Here is a 20,218-nt window from a genome sequence, read left to right on the forward strand (position 1 = left end):
TTCTGAGTCCAGTCTTTCAGCTTGCACCAAAATTGCTTCAATGAAAGGTAGACGATATGATTACTAAAATAAAGTAACAAACAACAGCAAAGTGCTTCTCCTTGGGAAAAATAAACCCAGGAGCAACTTTAATAAACCTAATAGGAACATCCATATTTCTGCAGGCCCTGTTGGAACAAACGATAAACTGTCTCAATACATAAAGAACTGAGGGAAGGGTGGGCGGCCCCCGAGGGAGGCGACATACGTATGGTTATGGCCGCCCCTGCTGTTGTACGGAAGAAACCAACCCAGTGGTGTAAAGCGATTTTCCTCCAGTTAAAAAATAAATAAGCAAAAAGCATCAAATTGTCGATAAAGGAAAAAGTATCTCAAGGGAGTAATACACTGCAATAATTAGCAAGTGAATCATAAAGGGAAATGCAAGAAGAAAAAAGGAGTATTACTCGGCCATAAAAAAGAAAGAAATAATGCCATTTACAGCACCATGGATGGACCTAGAGATGATCAAACTAAGTTAAATAAGTCAGACAGAGACAAGTGTTATATGATATCATTTATATGTGGGACCTAAAATATTATGTAAATGAACTTATTTACAAAACAGAAATAAAAAAAATAATAAAAATACAAAAAACAAAACAGAAATATAACCACAGATATAGAAAAAAAATTTATGGTGACCATAGCGTAAAAGTGGGGAAGGGTGAGGGGTAAATTAGGAGTTTGGGATTAATAGATCCACACTGCTATATATAAAATAAATAAATTCAATTTTTAACTCAGTTTTCTGTGTTTTAGGTATATGTTTACTAATATGGCCTGTTACTAATAGGTAACAGGCCAAAACAGGCAGTATAATTAAGAGAACTGTTAATGAGATAAGCAGGTAATATATATGCAGATCTAGTAACTATTTTTTTTAAGCCTCATTAACTGCTAGGGGTGGGCTGGACCGGGAAGGCTCAGCAGTTGCCATGGGAACCGCAGCTCGAGGGGGAAGGAGGGGCTGGGAAGGGGGAGAGAGCCCCAGTGACTCCAGACTCCGGACTCCAGGGAGGGGAGGGGAGGGGTCACAGCTGGAACTGGGTGGCCCCAGGGGTGTTTACAGAGTGAAGAATGAAATGCAGGGTCCGCGTTGAGCAGTTCAGCTCGGGGGGGAATAATCTTTTCTAGCTCACTGTGTCCTTGCAAATATCAGATGATGTTTATAAAGCATGTGGTGCATTTCTGGGGTTTCCATGGTGACAGGCAGACACACTGCAAGAGAATCACCTGTTCTGATGGGGGGACTTGAGGCTTACCTCAGTCCAAGAAAGTAAGTCTCTTGGTTAGAGAACTGTACCTCTTCTCAAGGTGTAGCAGGAATCTCTCAGCCTTCTGTCTGTCCGTCTCTCTATCCATCTATCTACATGAATATACGTTATTTGTTTGCTGTTCAATACTGGCTGAATTATAATTATTCTCCATTGACTGTCATCTCCCACCCACTCCCGTGTGTCCCATGAAAGCAGAGGTCTTTCCATCTGCTTCCTTCAATTTGTGGAAAACCACAGTTCTGGCTTGAATGGGGTCTCCCAAGACTAAGATTTTGAAGCCCTAGCCCCTAGTCCCTCAGAATGCGACTGTGTTGGGAGACAGAGTTTTTAAAGAGGTGATTAAGTTAGAACAGGGTCGTTAGGATGGCTGTTAATCCCATCTGTGGTTGTTCAGTCGCTCAGTCGTGTCCAACTCTTTGCGACCCATGGACTGCAGCACACCAGGCCTGCCTGTCCATCACCAACTCCCGGAGCTTGCTCAAACTCATGTCCATCAAGTCGGTGATGCCATCCAACCATCTCATCCTCTGTTGTCCCCTTCTCCTTCTGCCTTCAATCTTTCCCAGCATCAGGGTCTTTTCCAGTGAGTCAGTTCTTCGTATCAGGTGGCCAAAGGATTGGAGTTTCAGCTTCAGCATCAGTCCTGCCAATGAATATTCAGGACTGATTTCCTTTAGGATGGATTGCTTAGATCTCCTTGCTGTCAAAGGAACTCTCAAGAATCTTCTCCAACACCACAGTTTGAAAGCATCAATTCTTCAGCGTTCTCTGGTGTTCCTATAAAAAGAGGAGATTATCAAGAGGGAGGGGACATATGTATACCTATGGCTGATCCCTGTTGATGTATGGCAGAAAGCAATGCAATATTTTAATTATCCTTCAATTAAAAATGAATATTTTTTTAAAAAGAGGAGATTAGAACATAGACACACTGAGAAGACCATGGCCATTTATAAGTAGAGTCTTCAGAAGAAACCAAGGCTGCTGACACCTCGATCTTGAGCTGCCAGAATGAGGAGAAAATCAATTTCTGTTGGAAGGCCCACCCCCCGCCCCCAGTGTGTGGTACTTTGTTATAACAGCCCTAGAAACCTAACACAATCACCCCCTTTTTTTTTTTAAAGTTTGTGTTTAAAAAGCAAGAAACAGTCTGAAAACATGTGCATGTAATTGATTGGAAAACAATTACTTAATATCTTAGAACCACCATAAAGTCTACAAATATTCATAATAAATGCTAGAGAGCATGTGGGGAGAAGGGAACCCTCCTACACTTTTGGTGGGAATGTAAATTGGTGCAGCCACTATGGAGAACAGTACAGAGGCTGCTTAAAAACCTGAAAATAGAGTTAACATGTGATCCTGCAATCCCACTCCTGGGCACACGGCTGGAGAAAAACATGGCCTGAAAGGATACACGCACCCCAAAGTTGTCTGCAGCACTGCCTACAGTAGCCAGCCAAATGTCCATCCACGAAGGGGCGGATGAAGAGGATGTGGTACCTATGTACACTGGAATGCTACTCAGCCATGAAGGAGGAGGAGGTGCTGCCACGCGCCGCGACTGGGAAGGACCTATAGATTTTCACACTGTCACAAGCGAAGCAACTCAGAGGAAGACGAGTGTCATATGAGACCGTTTATACGTGGAATCATAAAAGATACAAATGAACTTACAAAGCAGAAATATGACTCACAGGCATAGAAAACAAACTTATGGTTACCAAACGATAAAAAGGGGAGGGATAAATGAGAAGTTTGAGATTAACAGGTACACCCTATTATATATAAATAGAGAATCAACAAGGCCCCACTGTATAGCACAGGGAACTCTACTCAATATCTTGTAATAATCTATAATGGAAAATATATATATATTATAGGAAATTATAAAATATATAGGATATATAAAAAATTCCTCCCAGGTGGCTCAGTGGTAAAGAATCCACCAGCAATGCAGGAGATGAGGGTTCCCTTCCTGGATTGGGAAGATCCCCTGGAGAAGGAAATAGCAACCCACTCCAGTATCCTTCCTTGGAAAATCCCATGGACAGAGGAGCCTCTCGGACTACAGTCCATGAAATTGAAGAGTCAGACTCGACTCAGTGACTAAGCAAAAACAACGTAGATATGTATGTATAACTGAATCCATTTGCCATCACCTAAAACATTGTAAACCAACAGTACTTCAATAAAAATAAATGAAAAATGAAAAAACTTACATCAGAAACTCTTTAAAGAAAACCCTGCAGTACTCAAACAATCTGGACTTTGGAGACCCATGTGTGGATTCCGGCAGAAGTGCCGATCCACAGACTGGGTCTGTGGTTCCTAGTATTTAGTGGGAATCCCATCCGGCTGTCCCGCGAGAGTGTGGGCAGTGGTCAGCAGGAAACGCGTGCCCTTGGGGTGAGTGGTGGGAAATGGCAGCATCATTCCCTCTTCACTGCTCCCCCCTCCGCAGCCCACGGGCATCCCACACTCCCCAAAGAGGCCGGAACGAGAGTCTGAAGCCCTCACACAGACCAGGTGGCCTCCCCTCTGCCACCCAAACGTGCATCTTTGCAGTGGACTTTCCGGGGGATATAGAATGAAATCCCACGTTCTCACCCGGACAACATCCTGGAGGAGGAATTTGCAAGCATCTACAAAATTCACAGGCACATTTTCCCTCTGGCCCGCAGGCCATTGATCAATACTTAATCTAAACCACAAGCACACGCAACCTTGAATCTGCAACGGCTCCCTGAGTTCATCCAAGAGTCAGAGCAGAATTCAGGTGAAATAACATCTGTGCAGTCATAGATCGTTCACCGCACTGGGGCATTATCGTCATTATTTTTGTAGCAGAAACACAACAGAAATGCGTCAGGAAGTCAGACTGTGAAATTGCAGCAAATCCACGCATGGAACGTTCCGTAGCCGCTAAGAATGCAGAACGTCTTTGTGCCTGCAAGGACATCAAACTCGTCCATCCTAAAGAGAACCCACCCTGAAGATTCAGTGGAAGGACTGATGCTGAAGCTGAGGCTCCAATACTTTGGCCACCTGATGGGAAGAGCCAACTCATTGGAAAAGACCCTGATACTGGGAAAGATTGAAGACGGGAGGAGAAGAGGGTGACAGAGGATGAGATGGTTGGATGGCATCACCGACTCAATGGACATGAGTTTGAGTAAACTCCGGGAGATGGTGATGGACAGGGGGGCCTGGCGTGCTGCAGTCCATGGGGCCGCATAGAGTCGGACACGACTGAGCGACTGAAGAGCAACAGCTTTGTGCCTTAATTCGGGATCGAGACGTGGTGTGAAGTGATAAGAGCAAAGTGTCAAACAGCGCAATGCCAGGTACGCTCTGTGTCTGTGAAAACAGAAAGAAGGGCGTGAACATCAAGATATATGTTGCTGCCAATTTATGTATAGAACACTCTGCAGGGAGACCTAGGAACTGGCAACCAGGTTTGTCTCGAGAGCAAGTGTGGGTAAGCTTTTTCTCTAAAGGGTCAAGTACTCAACTCTGCCGCTGGGATGGCAAAAGCAGCCACAGACAGTTGTAAGGAATGGAGATGACTGTGTCCCGATAAAGCTTTATTTACAGACATAGGCGGAGCCAGGTGTGAGCAGATGGAGGGTGATTTTCCCTTTTAATTGATTTTGTTGAACTTTAGTTGAGGCACATGTGGTGTTAGTTTCTGGTGTACAGCACCGTGATTCAGTTATACACATAAATAATAGTTGGCTTTGGCTAGCCCACCCCAGACTATGATACAATCGAACTTATTTACAACACACAGAGAGACCTCCCCTTCCCCTTGGAGACCGCTAGTGTGTTCTCTGGGTCTGTGAGTCTCTCTGTGTGTTGTAAATAAGTTTGATTGTATCATGTCTTAGATTCCACATATAAGTGGGTATCATCTGACGACTTTCTTTTTCTAACTTACTTCCCCTGGTATGGTAACGTCTAGATCCATCATGTTGCCGCAAATGCCATTATGGCATTCTTTTTCACAGTTGACTAATATTCCACTGTCTGTGCACCGCACCTTCCTGATCCGTTCATCTGTCAGTGGAGGCAGAGTTACTTCCCTGTCTTGGCTATTGTGAATAACGCTGCAGCGAACACCTGAGGGGCATCTGTCTTACCGAATGAGAGTTTTGTCTGGATATATGCCCAGGAGTGGGATCACTGGATCACACGGTAACTCTGTTTTCAGTTTTCCAGGCACTGTTCTCCGTGGTGGCTGCACCAACGTACGTTTACAGGGCGGTTCTGGGGGCTGGGTTTTCTGATCCCTGGGCTGGAGCGTGAAAACTAGGGCAGGAGCGTCGGGCCAGAAAGAGAAACACACCCTCCTGGTTCCCTTCCACGCAGTTCTTCGAATCCTCCAACGACGCCTACGGGAGAGGAACTGTTTTTATCCTCAACACACAGGGTTGGAAACCTCTATTTAGAAAATTGCACAAGAACACAGCTGGGAAGTGGAGGAGCCAACACACACACACCCACGCCGAGTTACTCCACAGTCTGATGGCGGCCACGTGTCACTACCCGGGCGCTCCCCCGCGAGGAACCAGTCCTCTGGCTCCAGCCTGGGAGGAGAGAAAAGACCGGCTGGCAAGGAGAGGGGAGTCAGGGCGCCCGTCTGTCTCCCCGATCCAGGTTTCGGGGCTAAATGTAAAGAGTCTGGGGAATTTTAAACTTGGGTTTGTCTCAAATCAGTCCATATAAGCTGCTCGAGTTGCTGGAAATCAAGTTTTCCCCACTGAGGGACTTCTTGCTCCACAAAAGACTCTGATGGCAGCATTTCAAGTTCCCTAGATTGCAGATTTTTGGTCCTCCTGAGGACACAGCTTCCTGGGCTGTTTGTCAGTTCACTCCCGGTTGATTGATCACTGCCTGTTTTTGGTTTTTGGTTTTGGTTTGTTGGGTTTTTGTTCTGTTTTGCTTTTGATTTGGCTGCCCTGGGTCTCAGCTGTGGCACTGGAATATCTGGTCTTTGTTGAGGCATGAGGGTCGGGTGTTTTTTGTTGGGGTATGCAAACTCTTAGTTGCAGCTAAGATGTAGTTCTTACTTATCTTACTACCTTAAGATAAGATATATAGTAAGATATAGTTCCCTGACCAGGGATCAAACCTGGGCCCCCTACACTGGAAGTGCAGGGTCTTAGCCATTGCACCACCAGAGTGAAAGTGCTGGTTGTTCCGTCGTGTCCGACCCTTTACAACCCCATGGACTGTAGCCCGCCAGGCTGCTCCGTCCGTGGGATTCTCCAGGCAAGAACACTGGAGTGGGAAGCCATGCCCTCCTCCAGGGGATCTACCCGCCCCAGGGATCGAACCCAGGTCTCCTGCACTGAAGGCAAATTCCTTATCACCTGGACCACCAGGGAAGTCCCGATCGACAGCGTGTTTTGAGGGAGCGGAAGCAGCCGGAGCTGGGCAGTGTTTCAGGGGCTGCCCCCTTACCTTGGCTTCCCGGGTGACCCAGCGGTAAAGAGTCCATCTGCAATGTAGGAGACGGAGCTTCAGTCCCTGGGTCGGGAAGGTCTCCCGGAGGGGGAAATGGCAACCCACTGCAGTGTTCTCGCCTGGAGAATCCCATGCACAGAGGCGCCTGGCGGGCCGCAGTCCGAGGGGTCGCAGAGTATGACATGACTGAGCACACACACACCATTACCTTGACAGAGGAACTGTGTTTCTCCCATCTTTGACGCAGGAAGGAACCGAAGCACAGAGAGATTGAATAAGCTTCTGCTGGACACACAGCCCATCGGGACCCACACTCAGGTCTCTTGAAACCCGCTTCTGTTGACGGACAAGGTCTACTGGTAGCCTCAGGTGCCCGAGTGTCTCCTGATCTCTGAGAGTCCCTGACGCTCCCCTCCTGTGTCCTTCCACCAATGGGGCTGGACTCCAGCCCTTCAGCACCATCCCAGAGTTACAGAAAGGCCCCCGGGACTACGTGCACCTCGAATCCATCTTTCTCGGTGGTGGGGCCACCACCTCTCCATCTGATGAGCATAGCTTCATCACTCTGCCTCCGTGACAACCCCAAACTATTTTCTCTCTTGTAAAAATTCTTCCAACCTTTGCATTTAACCCAAGGCATCCAAACATGACCCCCTCAACACGTAACCCACATCACAATGATAAAGAACATGTTCTACGATCTGTTCTGCATTTATCCCACGTGAGTTTCATGGTTACAGCCCTTCTCCGTTTGAAAGATAAATCTGATCAGATAAACTTGACGTGTATCAAGATTTCACACAGTCTGTGGTCGCAGGAGAGGCTTCATAGCAGCTGTGCTGTCCAAACACACCTTGAAACGTTCCCATAACGAAACCACGCCTTGGTTTTCAAAATTTAAGTTACACTCGTTAAAATAAACCGAATGCAAAACTCCCATCCTGTTGGTTACCGAGCTGCATCCCGTGGTGTGGATGGGCCCTGTCCCGGTGGGATGGGCCACTTGTACATGAAGGACCCTGGAGTCCCACCCAGCTTTTGGCGACCGTGAGTGTAGGGCTGCTCTAAACCTTCGCATTCACGTTTTTCTCAATGTAAGTCCTTTTTTGCAGGTCAGATAACTCAGACTGAGAAAGCTGGGTGGAAGGGTGAGAGTGTGTTTAACTGTAAAAGAGATGGACCAATCGCTTTCCCAGTGGATGTGCCATCCTGTGCCCCTCCCGGCCGCTGCCCCAGCGGTGGTGAGAGTCACAGAAGCCTTGGTGTGGTCAGCAGTGGACGTTCCTTCCGGTGGCTGCGGGGTGTTCCAGCGCATCTAACTTCAGTCCTCCTGGGGGTTGTGATTTGAACCCATTCAAGAGTTTGCCTGCCTCTCCTTGGTGAACTATCTGTTCAAGTCTCTCTCTCTCGCTCTCATTTTTTTTTTTATAAATACTAAGAATTTTATTGTATGCCTCTGCCAGTGAATATAAAATAATTACCCTTGTGAAACAGAAATGCACGGAAGTTCAGAGGTAATGTTAAGGACTGGCAGAAGTGGGCGTTTGTATTCTGTGGCAGGTGTTACAGAGACAGGCTATGGCACAGGCTTCAAATTCAGGTCTCCTCTGAATAGTCACTGGTTTGTGAAAAGTGGTCTAGAAAACCTCGTAAAGATTCCTTTTTCTACAAAAGGGAACAGGCTTTCTGGGGTCTGACAAGTCTCCTTTGTAAAATTCTATTTTTTAAATAAAAATTATATATATTTAAGGCAAACAACATGATTTGCTACACACACACATAGTGAAATGATTACTGCAAACTAAATAACATAGCTTCTCACATAGTTGCCATTGTTTGTATGATGAGAGCCCCTAAAATCTACTCTCTCAGTAAATGTCCAGTGTTCAGCATAGTATTTTTTGATTGTTTATTTGCTTCTTTTATTTTTACTGAAGTATAGTGGATTTACAATGTCATGTTAGTTTCAGGAGCACAGCAAAGTGACTCAGTTATATATATAACAGAATATATATAATTATATATACATGCTATAATACGTGTGTATATATGTGTGTGTGTGTGTTGTTTACTTCCTAAGTCGTTTCCAACTCTTTTGCGACCCCATGGGCTGTAGCCCACCAGGCTTCTCTGTCTACGGGACTCTCCAGGCAAGAATACTGGAGTGGGTTGCCACGTCCTCCTCCCAGGGATCTTCCCCAACCAGAGATGGAACCCAGGCCACCTGCATTGGCAGGCGGATTCCTTACCATTGAACCACCAGGGAAGCCACTTTTTTTTTTCAGATTCTTTTCCCATATAGTTTATTGCAAAATGTTGAATACAGTTCCCTATGCTATACAGTAGGTCCTTGTCGTATATTTTGTATGTAGCAGTTTATACCTGCTGATCCTAGACTCCTAATTTATCCCTCCCCCCCCCCGCCCCCCGCCATATTTCCTCTTTGGTGATCATAGCTTATTTTCTATGTCTATGGGTCTGTTTTATAAATAAGTTCATTTGTATAATGTTTTTAGCTTCCACATACAAGTGGTGTGATGTGAGACTGTCTTTCTCTGTCCGACTCACTTCACTTAGTATGACCATCTCTAGGCCCATCCATGTTGTTGTAAGTGGCATGATTTCATTCTTTTCCATTGTCTATATTTACCACATCTCCTTTGCCCATCCCTCTGTCGATGGACACTTCGGTGCTGCACACTAGGCCTCCAGACTTCTTCATCCCTCACAACTTAACGTTGCCCCCTTTGCCCATCACCCGTTTCCCCATATCCCCTCTCTGCCCGCCTGCTAAGTCGCTTCAGTCCTGTCCGACTCTGTGTGACCCCATAGACGGCAACCCACTAGGCTCCCCCGTCCCTGGGATTCTCCAGGCAAGAACACTGGAGTGGGTTGCCATTTCCTTCTCCAACGCATGAAAGTGAAAAGTGAAAGTGAAGTCGCTCAGTCGTGTCCAACCCCCAGCGACCCCATGGACTGCAGCCTACCGTGTGGAATCTGAAAAAGTCAAATCGCAGAAGCAGAGAGGGGAATGATGGTTATCTAACCCTCTCTGGTAACCATCATTCCCCTCTCTGCTTCTGCGATTTGACTTTTTCAGATTCCATACGCGTGAGAGTGCGCATTTTTTCCCTTTGCCTGACTTGTGTCCCCTAGCATAACGTCCTCCGGGTTCACCTGTGCTGTTCCAGATGGAAGGATCTCTTTCCTTTTTCAAGGCTGAGTCATACTGCATCACATCTCTATCCCTCAATTTCTTTATCCATTCCTGTCTGGGAAGACAGGTCTTTTGCCTGTTTTCCGACGGGGTCATCTGTCCTTACCTGGAGATGTTTTAGTTCGTATCCCCTAACTGATTTTTATGAGGAAGGAAATAGAAGCACAGAAAGGTTAAGTGACTGGCCCGAGAATGCACAGCTGAGCCTTCAAGAACCGGAAAGCAGGAAGCCAGGCCTCCTCACTGGCGGAGAGGAAGCAGAAAGCCCTCAGCCCTCTGGACTGACCTTTATAGACACGCGGTCATTCTGTCTTCTGAGAAGCAACTCCAAAGGGTGTCCCGGAATGGGATTGTCCGAGGACCTCTGAGGGACTGACTCCCACCCACCTGAGGGCCTTTACACCTGCTTCCCTGCCCTCGGCTGGGGAAGTCCTTACCCAGACACCCTGCGTCTCATCCTTCAGGTCTCAGCTGCCACATCGTCACCTTGGAGGGCCATTTTCAGAGTTACTCTCTGAAACCTCAGCATTGGTTTGTTAATTTTCTGACTGTCTCCTCCTTCCAGGAGAGTTTGAGTTCCACGAGGCAGGGTGGTTTGTCTGCACTGGGTCACATTTCCACCCCATCTCTCACCAACGCTTTCCATGCCCCCAACATTTTTACTTCTTCAAACGTCCCACATTCTTGAGACTTCCCTGGCGGTCCAGCCGTTAAGACTCCGAACTGCCACTGCAGGGGGCGCGGGCTCAGTCCCTGCTCGGGGAACCAAGATCCCACATGCTGCGCAGTACGGCCAAAACTTTTTAAAAACAACAGAAATATAGTACCACATTCTGTCCAGATACAACCCAGCAGAAGCGACAAACGACACGTACTTGTTGAATGAAGTAACAAAAATAGCAAACGTGAAATCTGGGAATGAACTGTTTTTAACAAGTTGGCAACCACCAGATTAGAATCATGGAAATTGTCTTCTCCCGAGAAAACACATGCTGTTTTTGTGCGAGTTCTGATGCGTCTCTGGTTCCAGGAGAAATTCCCTGCGCACCGTTAGGTTAGTGAGGAGGGTCCCTGCAGACCCTGCAACGAGACAAGGGGCAGGAGCCAGCCCCCAGGCCGGTCCCGTGTCCCTGGCCGGCTGCTGTTCACCGTCTCATGAAACGACGTTTTTTTTTTTTTTTTTTTGGCCTCAGTGCAATCGGGATCTTAGTTCCCTGAACCAAGGATCGAACCTGTGCCCCCTGCAGTGGAAGGACAGAGTCCTAACCGCCGGGCCACCAAGGAAGTCCCTTGTGAGGTGAAACTGACGATGTTGCAGCTGCTCCCACCTTCCGTGGAGTCCCCTGAGTGGAGGTGGTGGGCTCCGGTACCCTGATGGGGTTCTGTCCTATGGCAGAAGGGACAGGACCCTGGCTGGGCCTGGCCTGACGCCGTGCGCCCTTTCCAAGCTTGTCACAGAGGAGCCAGAGAGACATGCTCCCGCTGGGAAGAGGGGGAAGCACCTGCCGTGGTGGGGTTCCCTGCAGGAGGCCCCGGACGGGGAGCTGAAGCCACCCCCACCGACAGCAGAGGAGAGGCAGGGGTCCCGGCCGCAGGACTGCAGGGCTGGATCTGCCTACGGCCCGCCTCACTGCGTCTGCCTGCCTGTGTGTGTGTGCGCGTGTGTCGGTGTCTGTCTGGGCGTCTACATGTGTCTGTGCGTGTGTGTGTGTGTGTCTGTGTGTGTGTGTCGGTATGTGTGTGTAGGTGTCTACGCGTGTGTCTCTGTGTGTCTGTGCATGTCTGTGTGTCAGTGTGTGTGCCTGTATGTGTCTCTGTGTCTCTCTGTGTGTCTCTGTGTGTGCTTGTGTGCCTGTGTGTGTCTGTGTGTGTTGCTGCGTGCCTGTGTGTGTCTGTGTGTACCTGTCTATATGTGCATGCTTGGAAGAGGGCCCTAAGCCCCAGAGAAGACCGCAGCCCGAGTGACACCTTGCTCTCCCCTTGGCGAGGCCCTCCGAGAAGACCCGGCTGGCCTTCACCCTGATCCCTGACCACAGGGCGTGCTCTCGGCGGACTGTGACACGGCACAGGAGACCATGGCACGCTCCGCAGGGCATCCCACAAGCGCTCCCGAGGACTGCACGCCGGGAGGGAGACCACAGTGCCCCACGCCCAGACCCCAGGACAGAGGCCCTGGCTTGTGTCTTAGAATGAGCATTTGGGGGCCACTGAGCAGAGTAGCTAGTCCCAGGGACCCGCCCGGGGCCACACAGACCTGGTCCATGGCCTAGCTCTGCCCCGTCAGCCAGCGTCAGAACTCTCTGACCTCAAGCTGTCCCTTTGTAAAGCGAGGGGTAAATTCAGCGCTTTCCCTGTGAGCTCCTAGACTTAAATGACTTGACCCATTTCCACAGGCCGCCTGAAGTCGTAGTGTCCAGACTCCGTTTTCACATTTCTTTTGTTGCTGTTGTTCAGTCGCTTAGTCGTGTCCAACTCTTTGCGACCCCGTGGACTGCAGCACACCAGGCTTCGCTGTTCTTCACCATCTCCCAGAGTTTGCTCCAACTCATGTCCGTCGAGTCGATGATGCCATCCAACCATCTCATCCTCTGTTACCCCCTTCTCTTGCCTTCAGTCTCTCCCAGCATCAGGGTCTTTTCCAATGAGTCCACACTTTGCATCAGGTGGCCAAAGTATTAGAGCTTCAGCTCCAGTCCTTCCAATGAATATTCAGGGTTGATTCCCTTCAGAATGGGCTGGCCTGATCTCCTTGCAGTCCAAGGGACTCTCAGGAGTCTTCTCCAGCACCACGATTCGAAAGCTAAATGTGTACATAGGGTACACGCAACGTATTGTTAAATACGCACACACACAGCAAGACTCCCAAAGGGAACCCCCCCTCGTTTTAATTCACATCTCCGTGGAATTTGTCCAGTAAGCATTTAATGGACAACCACTGGCTCCAAGACACCGGCGAGAAGGGTCCATGGGGCAGAAAACAACTTCCTTTGCAAAACAGAGTTGCGAAATGACCAATTCTCCAACTGCAGGGGGAAAACTGCTTAGGAACAGAATGTGGTGATAACGACTTGCCAAACAGATGGTTAGTGTTAAAGTTTTCCTCAGCATTTTGGAAAGGACTGTCTCCAGCACGCCGGCTGCACCGGGCTGGGTCCCAGAGAGCGGTTCCCATCCTCTGTCCTGCCTGGCCTTGAGCTCAGTGCAGACTCCGTGGGATTCTGGAGAGCCGAGGGTCCATCCCGGCCACGTGGCCACGTGCAGGAATTCTAACCACCCCTCCCCATCCATCCACAGCCCCCGGGCCGTTCCAGGGTGAAGTGAGAGAGGCGCTCTGCTTGGGTGTAAAATTTAAGTGTGTGTGGGGCGGGGGGTGACGGGGTTGCAGACATCAAGGGAGATGATATTTGAATGCAACATTTCCTTAACGTTTCCAAATTCATGGGGAAAAAAATCCATGATGAAGAAAATATCTGCATTTTAACTAGAGACAGGATCTCACAGAGTTGGGTGTGTTGGGCTGGATAACGAATGGATAAATCCTGCAGCGTTCAGAGTCCGATCCTGTCCAGAGTATAAATGTTGGTGTTGCCTGCATGCTCGACTTCTGGCATTATTTTTTATTTTTCCAAATATTGCGCCAGGGCGGTCCAGCGGTTAAGACTTCGCCTTCCGATGCAGGGAGTGCGGGTTCAATCCCTGGTTGAGGAGCTAAAATCCCAAGTGCCTCGGGGCCGAAAAACCAAAACATAAAACGGAAGCAGCCGTGTAACAAGTTCAATAAAGGTTTTAAAAAATATATCCCATCAAAATTTTACCTCGAAAAAAAATATTACCTTGATCCTACCGTGTGTAGCAGAGGGAACTATATTCAATACCCTAGAATAAAGCATAATGGAAAATATGAAAAATAACATGTATATGCTGTATAACGGAGTCACTTTGCTATACAGCAGAAGTTAGCACTGTAAATCAACTGTACATCAATAAAATTTTAAAAAATAAAAATGAGGGATTTCCCCGGTGGCCCAGTGGCTCAGACTCTGCGCTCCCCATGCAGGGGCCCGGGGTTGTCGGGACCAGATCCCACGTGCCACAACGAGGACCCGGCACAGCCAAATAAATAAATATGTAAAAAAGAAAACAAAAACAGATTAACTGGAGAAAACAAATTAAAAAAAAAATGAAAATAAAGGGCAGCTTCGCTGAGGTGCTTGGCAAACAGCTGTTGGCCGGGACTCACATCTGGCACCGCAGGCCTCTGGGGCTGGCGGGCAGTCTGTTGCAGGCCCGCCTCCGTGCGCAGTAGGATGCGCAGCATCCCAGGTCTCCACTCACCGGATGCCAGTCCTGTGTCCGCCTCACACGGTGACAACCACAGGCATCTCCAGCATTTCCAGGTGTTCCCTGGTGTTCCCGGCACGCCTGATTGAGAACCATTGGTTCAGCCGCACTGTTCACACTGTTTTGTTTTCAGTGTATTTCCTTTTTTAAAAAAATAATAAATTTTGTTTATTTTTAAATTATGAAAAGATGATAACACATTCACAGGAAACTTGAAAAATACAGAACAAAGTTACGTATGTCATATGTGCTGTGCTTAGCCATGGCCGACTCTTTGGGATCCCCATGGACTGTACCCCGCCAGCCCCCTCTGTCCATGGGATTCCGCAGGCAAGAATACTGGAGTGGGGTGCCACACCCTCCTCCAGGGGATCTTTCCGACCCAGGGATGGAACCCGCATTTCTTATGTCTCCTGCCTTGGCATACAGGTTGTTTACCAGTAGTGCCACCTGGGAAGCCATTGTTTATATGTGTGTGTGTGTACACTCTGAATATTCTTTTCCATTATGGTTCATCCCAGGATGTTGAATATAGTTCTGTGTGCTGTGCAGTATACAGTAGGTCCTTGTTGCCTATCCGTCTTATATATACCAGCTGGCATCCTATACATACCATATATGTTGCTGTTGTTGAGTCGCTCAGTCATGTCCGACTCTGTGCAACCCCATGAACTGTAGCCGGCCAGACTCCTCTGTGCGTGGGATTCTCCAGGCAAGAAGACTGGAGTGGGGTGCCATTTCCTTCTCCCGAGGATCTTCCCCACTGAGGGGTGGAGCCTCCGTCTCCTGCACTGGCAGCTGGGTTCTTTGCCGCTACCGAGCCGTACAGGGAAGCCCTGTATACGGTTAACATGGTTGTTAATACTAATCCCAGACTCTCAGTCTGTGCCTCCCCTGCCCCTTCACCTCTGTAAAGCCCCATGGAAAGTCAAAGTGAAGTTGCTCAGTTGTGTCGGACTCTTTGTGACCCCACGGACTGTAGCCAGCCAAGCTCCTCTGTCCATGGGATGCTCCAGCAAGAATACTGGAGTTGCTGGCCATTTCTTTTTCCAGGGATCTTCCTGACCCAGGGATCGAACCTGGGTCTCCTGCATTGTAGGCAGACACTTTAATACCAGAGTCTTATGGACTTTCAATTTTGGGGGTTTTTTTGTTGTGTTTTGTTAAAACTCACTCTGTCCTCGTGCTCTGCCCTGTCTGTCCCACAAAAAAAGAACACCTGTGGACCGTAGCCCACCAGGCTCCCTGTCCGTAGAATTCTCCAGGCAAGGATACTGAGGGGCATGGCAGCCCACTCCAGTGTTCTTGCCTGGAGAATCCCATGAACAGAGGAGCCTGGCGGGCTACGGCCCATGGGGTCGCAGAGAGGCATGCAGGACCGAGTGACTGACGCTGCTACTGCTAGACGCCTCTTGCCAGGTCCTAGGTTTCTCCATTTCCAAAAAGCCAGCCGAACGCGGCCTGGATTTCCGAAAACCCTGAGTTAATGTTGTAAAAGCATCGTGGTGGGTGGAAGGATTTGCTTCTACAAGCAGGGCAGGCTGCAGGGCCAGCCGGGTGTCGCAGACCCTCCCGCCTTTCCTCCGGAGAGCCGTTCGGAAGGCCGGGGGTGTCTGGCTCCCGCCTGCCGCTCTGACGGGTTCCTCGGAGCTCGCGCTGATGAACAGCAGCCCCCTTATCGACAGTCTGGCGGCAGCTGCCAGGCGATCAAGGCGGGGACGCGGGCCTCTGCGGCCTTCACGTGCGGCTCAGAATCAGCCTGCGAGCACCGGGGCCGTGCAGCTGTCGGGGGATTAGCTGTTAGGAAAGGCGATCCTGTGACGAATGGGTCAGGTATGTCCGCCCCTGGGAAGCCGAAGCTCCAAGATCTGCCTGATAGGAAACCGGTCGGCTTGCAACAACGGAAAACTCGTTTGTCTTCTGCGTCCTTGTTGGGGAGTCGTGCTGTGGACCGCTTTGAACGTGGCCGGAGAAACAGAACGGGCTTCCCGGGGGGGGGGGGGGGGGGGGCGGGGGGGAGGGCCTCAGATGGTAAAGAACCCGCCTGCAATGCGGGAGATGTGGATTTGATCCCTGGGTCGGGAAGATCCGCTGGAGGAGGGAAAGGCTACCCACTCCAGTATTCTGGCCTGGAGAATTCCATGGAGAGAGGGGCCTCGCGGGCTACAGTCCACGGGGTGAGAGAGAGTCAGACACGACTGAACGAACAACAGCAGCAGCAAGAGAAGCAGGCCGCACAGTGCAGACGCCCGGCAGGCTGCCCACGGGCTGTAGGACTCCGGTTGGGGAACCCCTTGGGCACTCTGCTCAGAGTGTGTCACCCATGGCTTCCGAGATGTTACGTTTCTTACTCATGATCCCAAGGAGGGGTGCTTTGCAGTAAAATGAGTGTGAACTGTGCTTCCCCAGAAAGAAAGCCTGTACCCAGAGTGACCAGAGACGTAACCACGGGGCTATCCACGTTTCGTTTTCTTCTCCTGAAACTGAGAGGTGCCTGCCACCCTGGATGTGGTAGGAATCGAACGAGACTAAGACGAAAGATTATTATTTAAAATTAAAGATCACCTCTTTCTGAGTCTCCCCCCCACCCCTTCCCAGGGGGCAGTGGAGTTTGAAATAAAAGGAGGGGACTTCCCTGGCGGTACAGTGGATAAGAATCCACATGCCAGTGTAAGGGACACGGGTCCCATCTCTGATCTGGAGAGATCCCGCGTGCTGCGGCAGTTCAGCCTGTGGGCCACCACTGCTGAGCCCTCGCTCTAAAGCCCACAGTCCAAACAAGAGAAGCCACCGCTCCCCACGACTAGGGAAAGTCCGCACCCAGCACAGCCGGAAATAAAATATTTAAGATATTTAAAATATTTTTTAAAAAGAGAGAAAGAAGGATGTGGTCAGATGCACAGTGTAGAAAGATGGCTTTGGCCTTCAGTGCATGAAGGGATGGGTGGAGGATAGTGTCCTTGGAAAGTTTAAAAATAGACAAAAGCAGACAAAATAGCAACATTTATTCCATTGCACTCATCATTTCAATACTTTTCTCTACAGCAGAAACTAACACGATCTTGTAAAGCAACTATATGCCAATAAAAATTAATGTTAAAATAAAATTATTCCTTTTATTTCTTTTATTTTTTAAAGAAAGATTTTTTTAACTTGTTGGGAATTCTCTGGTTGTCTAGTGGTTAGGACTTGGCGTGTTCACTGCTGCAGCCCAGGCTCAATCCCTGGTCAGGAAACTAAGATTCTGCAAGCCTTACAGCAAGACAAAAAAAAAAAAAGCCCAAAAAAACAAACAAAAAGATTTTTACTCATCAAAGACTAGATACGACACAGACATGCACCCACATGAATAATAATAATTCATAATAGCATTATTTTTTCATTATTTTTGGCTTAATTAATAAAATGGAATACTATACAGCTATTGAGCACAGGCCACATGCTGTGTAATTTATGTAAAGGGGCTACATTCATATGTGAGGATAACTATCATTCTAAGGTTTTTATAAGTGAAGATCTACCCCAAAAATTAGCTTTAATCAAACTAAAGATAAAAATAAAGAATAATAATTGAAGGACATGGGGGGAAAAAAAGGAACACAGAAGTGTTTTAAATTCCAATATGGCAGGATCTCCAAAATATATTTTGGTGGAAAAAAAGAAGATACAGAACAGTGGGTTTAGTACACTACATTTTCAGGAAAAAATGGGAAATTTATACATGTATCTACTTGTGTGTCCATAACTCTTATGAATAAACAGAAAGTGTTGCCTGTATCACTGGTTGCTTCATAAGAAGGAAACTGGGTACCACAGGATGGGGAGAGATCCTTTTTATTTCATATTTTTAAAATTTGTATAAATTTTTAAGTTGAAGTATAGGTTAATTTACAATGTTGTGTTAGTTTCAAATGTACAGCAAAGTGATTCAGTTATCCACACATATATATTTTTCCAGATTCTTTTCCATTATAAGTCATTACAAGATATCAGTATCGTTTCCTGTGCTATTCAGTAGGACCTTGTTGTTCATCTATTTTATTAATATATATAGTAGTGTCTAGCTGTTAATCCCAAACTCACAATCTATCCTCCCCTCCCCACCATCCCTTTTGGTAATCATAAGTTTGTTTTCTATGTCTGTGGGTCTGTTTCTGTTTGCGAAAAGTTCATTTGCATATTTTTTAGACCACATATAAGCAATGTCATATGATGTTTGTCTTTGTCTGACTTCATTTAGTATGACAGTCTCTGGGTCCGTCCATGTTGCTGCAAATGGCATTGTTTCATTCTTTTTTGTGGCTGAGTAATATTCCACTGTATATATGCCGCACATTTCCTTCATCCATTCATCTGTCAGCGGGCACTCACGTTGCTTCCACGTCTTGGCTATGAACATAGCGGTGCACGGATCTTTTCGAATTATGGATTTTGTCTTTTTCACATCGTTGCCAAGAAGTGGGGTTGCTGGACCATGTGGTAACTCTATACTTAGGGTTTCAAGGAGCCTCAGGCCTGTTTCCACAGTGATTACCCCAACCCAGTTACATCCCCACCCACAGGGTAGGAGGGTTCCTTTTTCTCCACGCCTTCCAGAGGGGAGTCTTTCCACTGCTTGTCTCTTTGAATCTTTGAATGTGTTGCCTGTTCCAAAAAATGAGTAAAAGTAGATTTTAAGTGAAAATAAATAACCTTGAAGATGAACTAAAACAGGAGACCCCAGCCCTGTTCCCCTAGCAGCCCCTACCTTCTCCACCGTGCTGATGGAGCTCGCCACAGGAGCCCAGTGGCACTTACCGAACTTCCGCTTAGCCCAGCTTCCACTTAGCCCCACTCTGACCCGGTCTGAGGAGCCAGAATCGCCCTCCCTTAATGATTGTTCCCTCTTCCCCTCCCAGGTGTGTCGTCAGCTCCAAGGAAGAGGTCGTCAGCCTGAGACCAAGAGGGTCCGGGGGCGAGTTCCCCCCGATAGGAGCGAAGGTAAGAGCGCAAGAACCATCACGGGCATCACCTCCCCGTCCTCCCAGGCCCCGCAGGTTGTGGGGAGGCCGGTGGGGGCCGGTGAGGGGGGCACGTGCAGTCACAGAGCGAGAGCGGGTGGGGAACCGGCAGGAAGGCTTAGGGGGCGGGCCTTCCTCGGTGGTCCAGTGGCTAAGACTCGGCGCTGCCAAAGCAGGGGACCCAGGTTCGACCCCTGGTCAGGGAGCTAGATCCCACACGGCGCAACTAAGACCCGGCGCAGCCAAATAAATACATATAAATCAATATTTTAAAAGAAGAAGGTTCCAGAGGGGACTTGGGGTCAGACTTGCATCGAACGTCAGCACTGTGCATAACCTATTCCTCCTCCCCGGAGGGCAGGATTCTAAACAGGAGCGGCTCCTTCTCAGATCTGCCTTTTAGGAAGATTATCTGTGCTGCTAGAATGATAGTCACCAAATTCCAGTCCTCTCAAAACTGCTTCTATATCCCTCCCCCCCATTAATGTTATTGTCTATGCGATTCCCTCCATAACAGTTTTAAAAAGAGTTTCATTGGACTCCCTGCTTAACTGAAATAGTCTCATTAAAGGTAATTTTAAATTTATTTTTTATTGATATGTTAAAAGAAAACTTTAATTCATAACTTACAGAGTAAACCAGCATTAGCTCAAAATTTTAATTAGCCGTCCAAGGAATCTAAAATGTAAAATTACTAGAAGGAAGCTTAGCAGAAAGTCCTTCTGATTGTGAGTTAATACAAATATCTCTTTGATATTACTCCAAAGCCACAATTCAAAAATTAATAAAGAATGATAATTTGGACTTCATAAAAATTAAGAATTTCTGCTTTTTTTTTTTTTTTTAATTTTTCTTCTGGGCCACACCTCGAA

The 20,218-nt window shown here is 48.0% G+C and overlaps 1 protein-coding gene across 10 annotated transcripts in view; it reads left to right on the forward strand.

The window, feature by feature from the left end:
* Window positions 1-20,218, forward strand: part of LOC147354792 (uncharacterized) — a 197,226-nt gene that overhangs the window by 170,998 nt on the left and 6,010 nt on the right. For 6 of the 10 annotated variants that reach the window (XM_086354936.1, XM_086354938.1, XM_086354935.1 and 3 more), the window contains one exon: window positions 19,245-19,326. In XM_086354936.1, coding sequence (XP_086211062.1) covers window positions 19,245-19,282 — 38 coding nt within the window. In that variant the 3' untranslated portion in view covers window positions 19,283-19,326. Of the gene's footprint in view, window positions 1-7,035; window positions 7,728-19,244; window positions 19,327-19,863; window positions 19,918-20,218 lie in introns of those variants that run through there. The other 4 variants (XR_015146593.1, XR_015146594.1, XR_015146595.1 and 1 more) reach the window with 2 other exon arrangements.

Source organism: Bos grunniens, chromosome 18 (genome assembly GCF_055505025.1).
Source record: "Bos grunniens cultivar Pamir isolate PY7600 chromosome 18, Bosgru_T2T1.0, whole genome shotgun sequence".
Classification (NCBI taxonomy): Eukaryota; Metazoa; Chordata; class Mammalia; order Artiodactyla; family Bovidae; genus Bos; species Bos grunniens.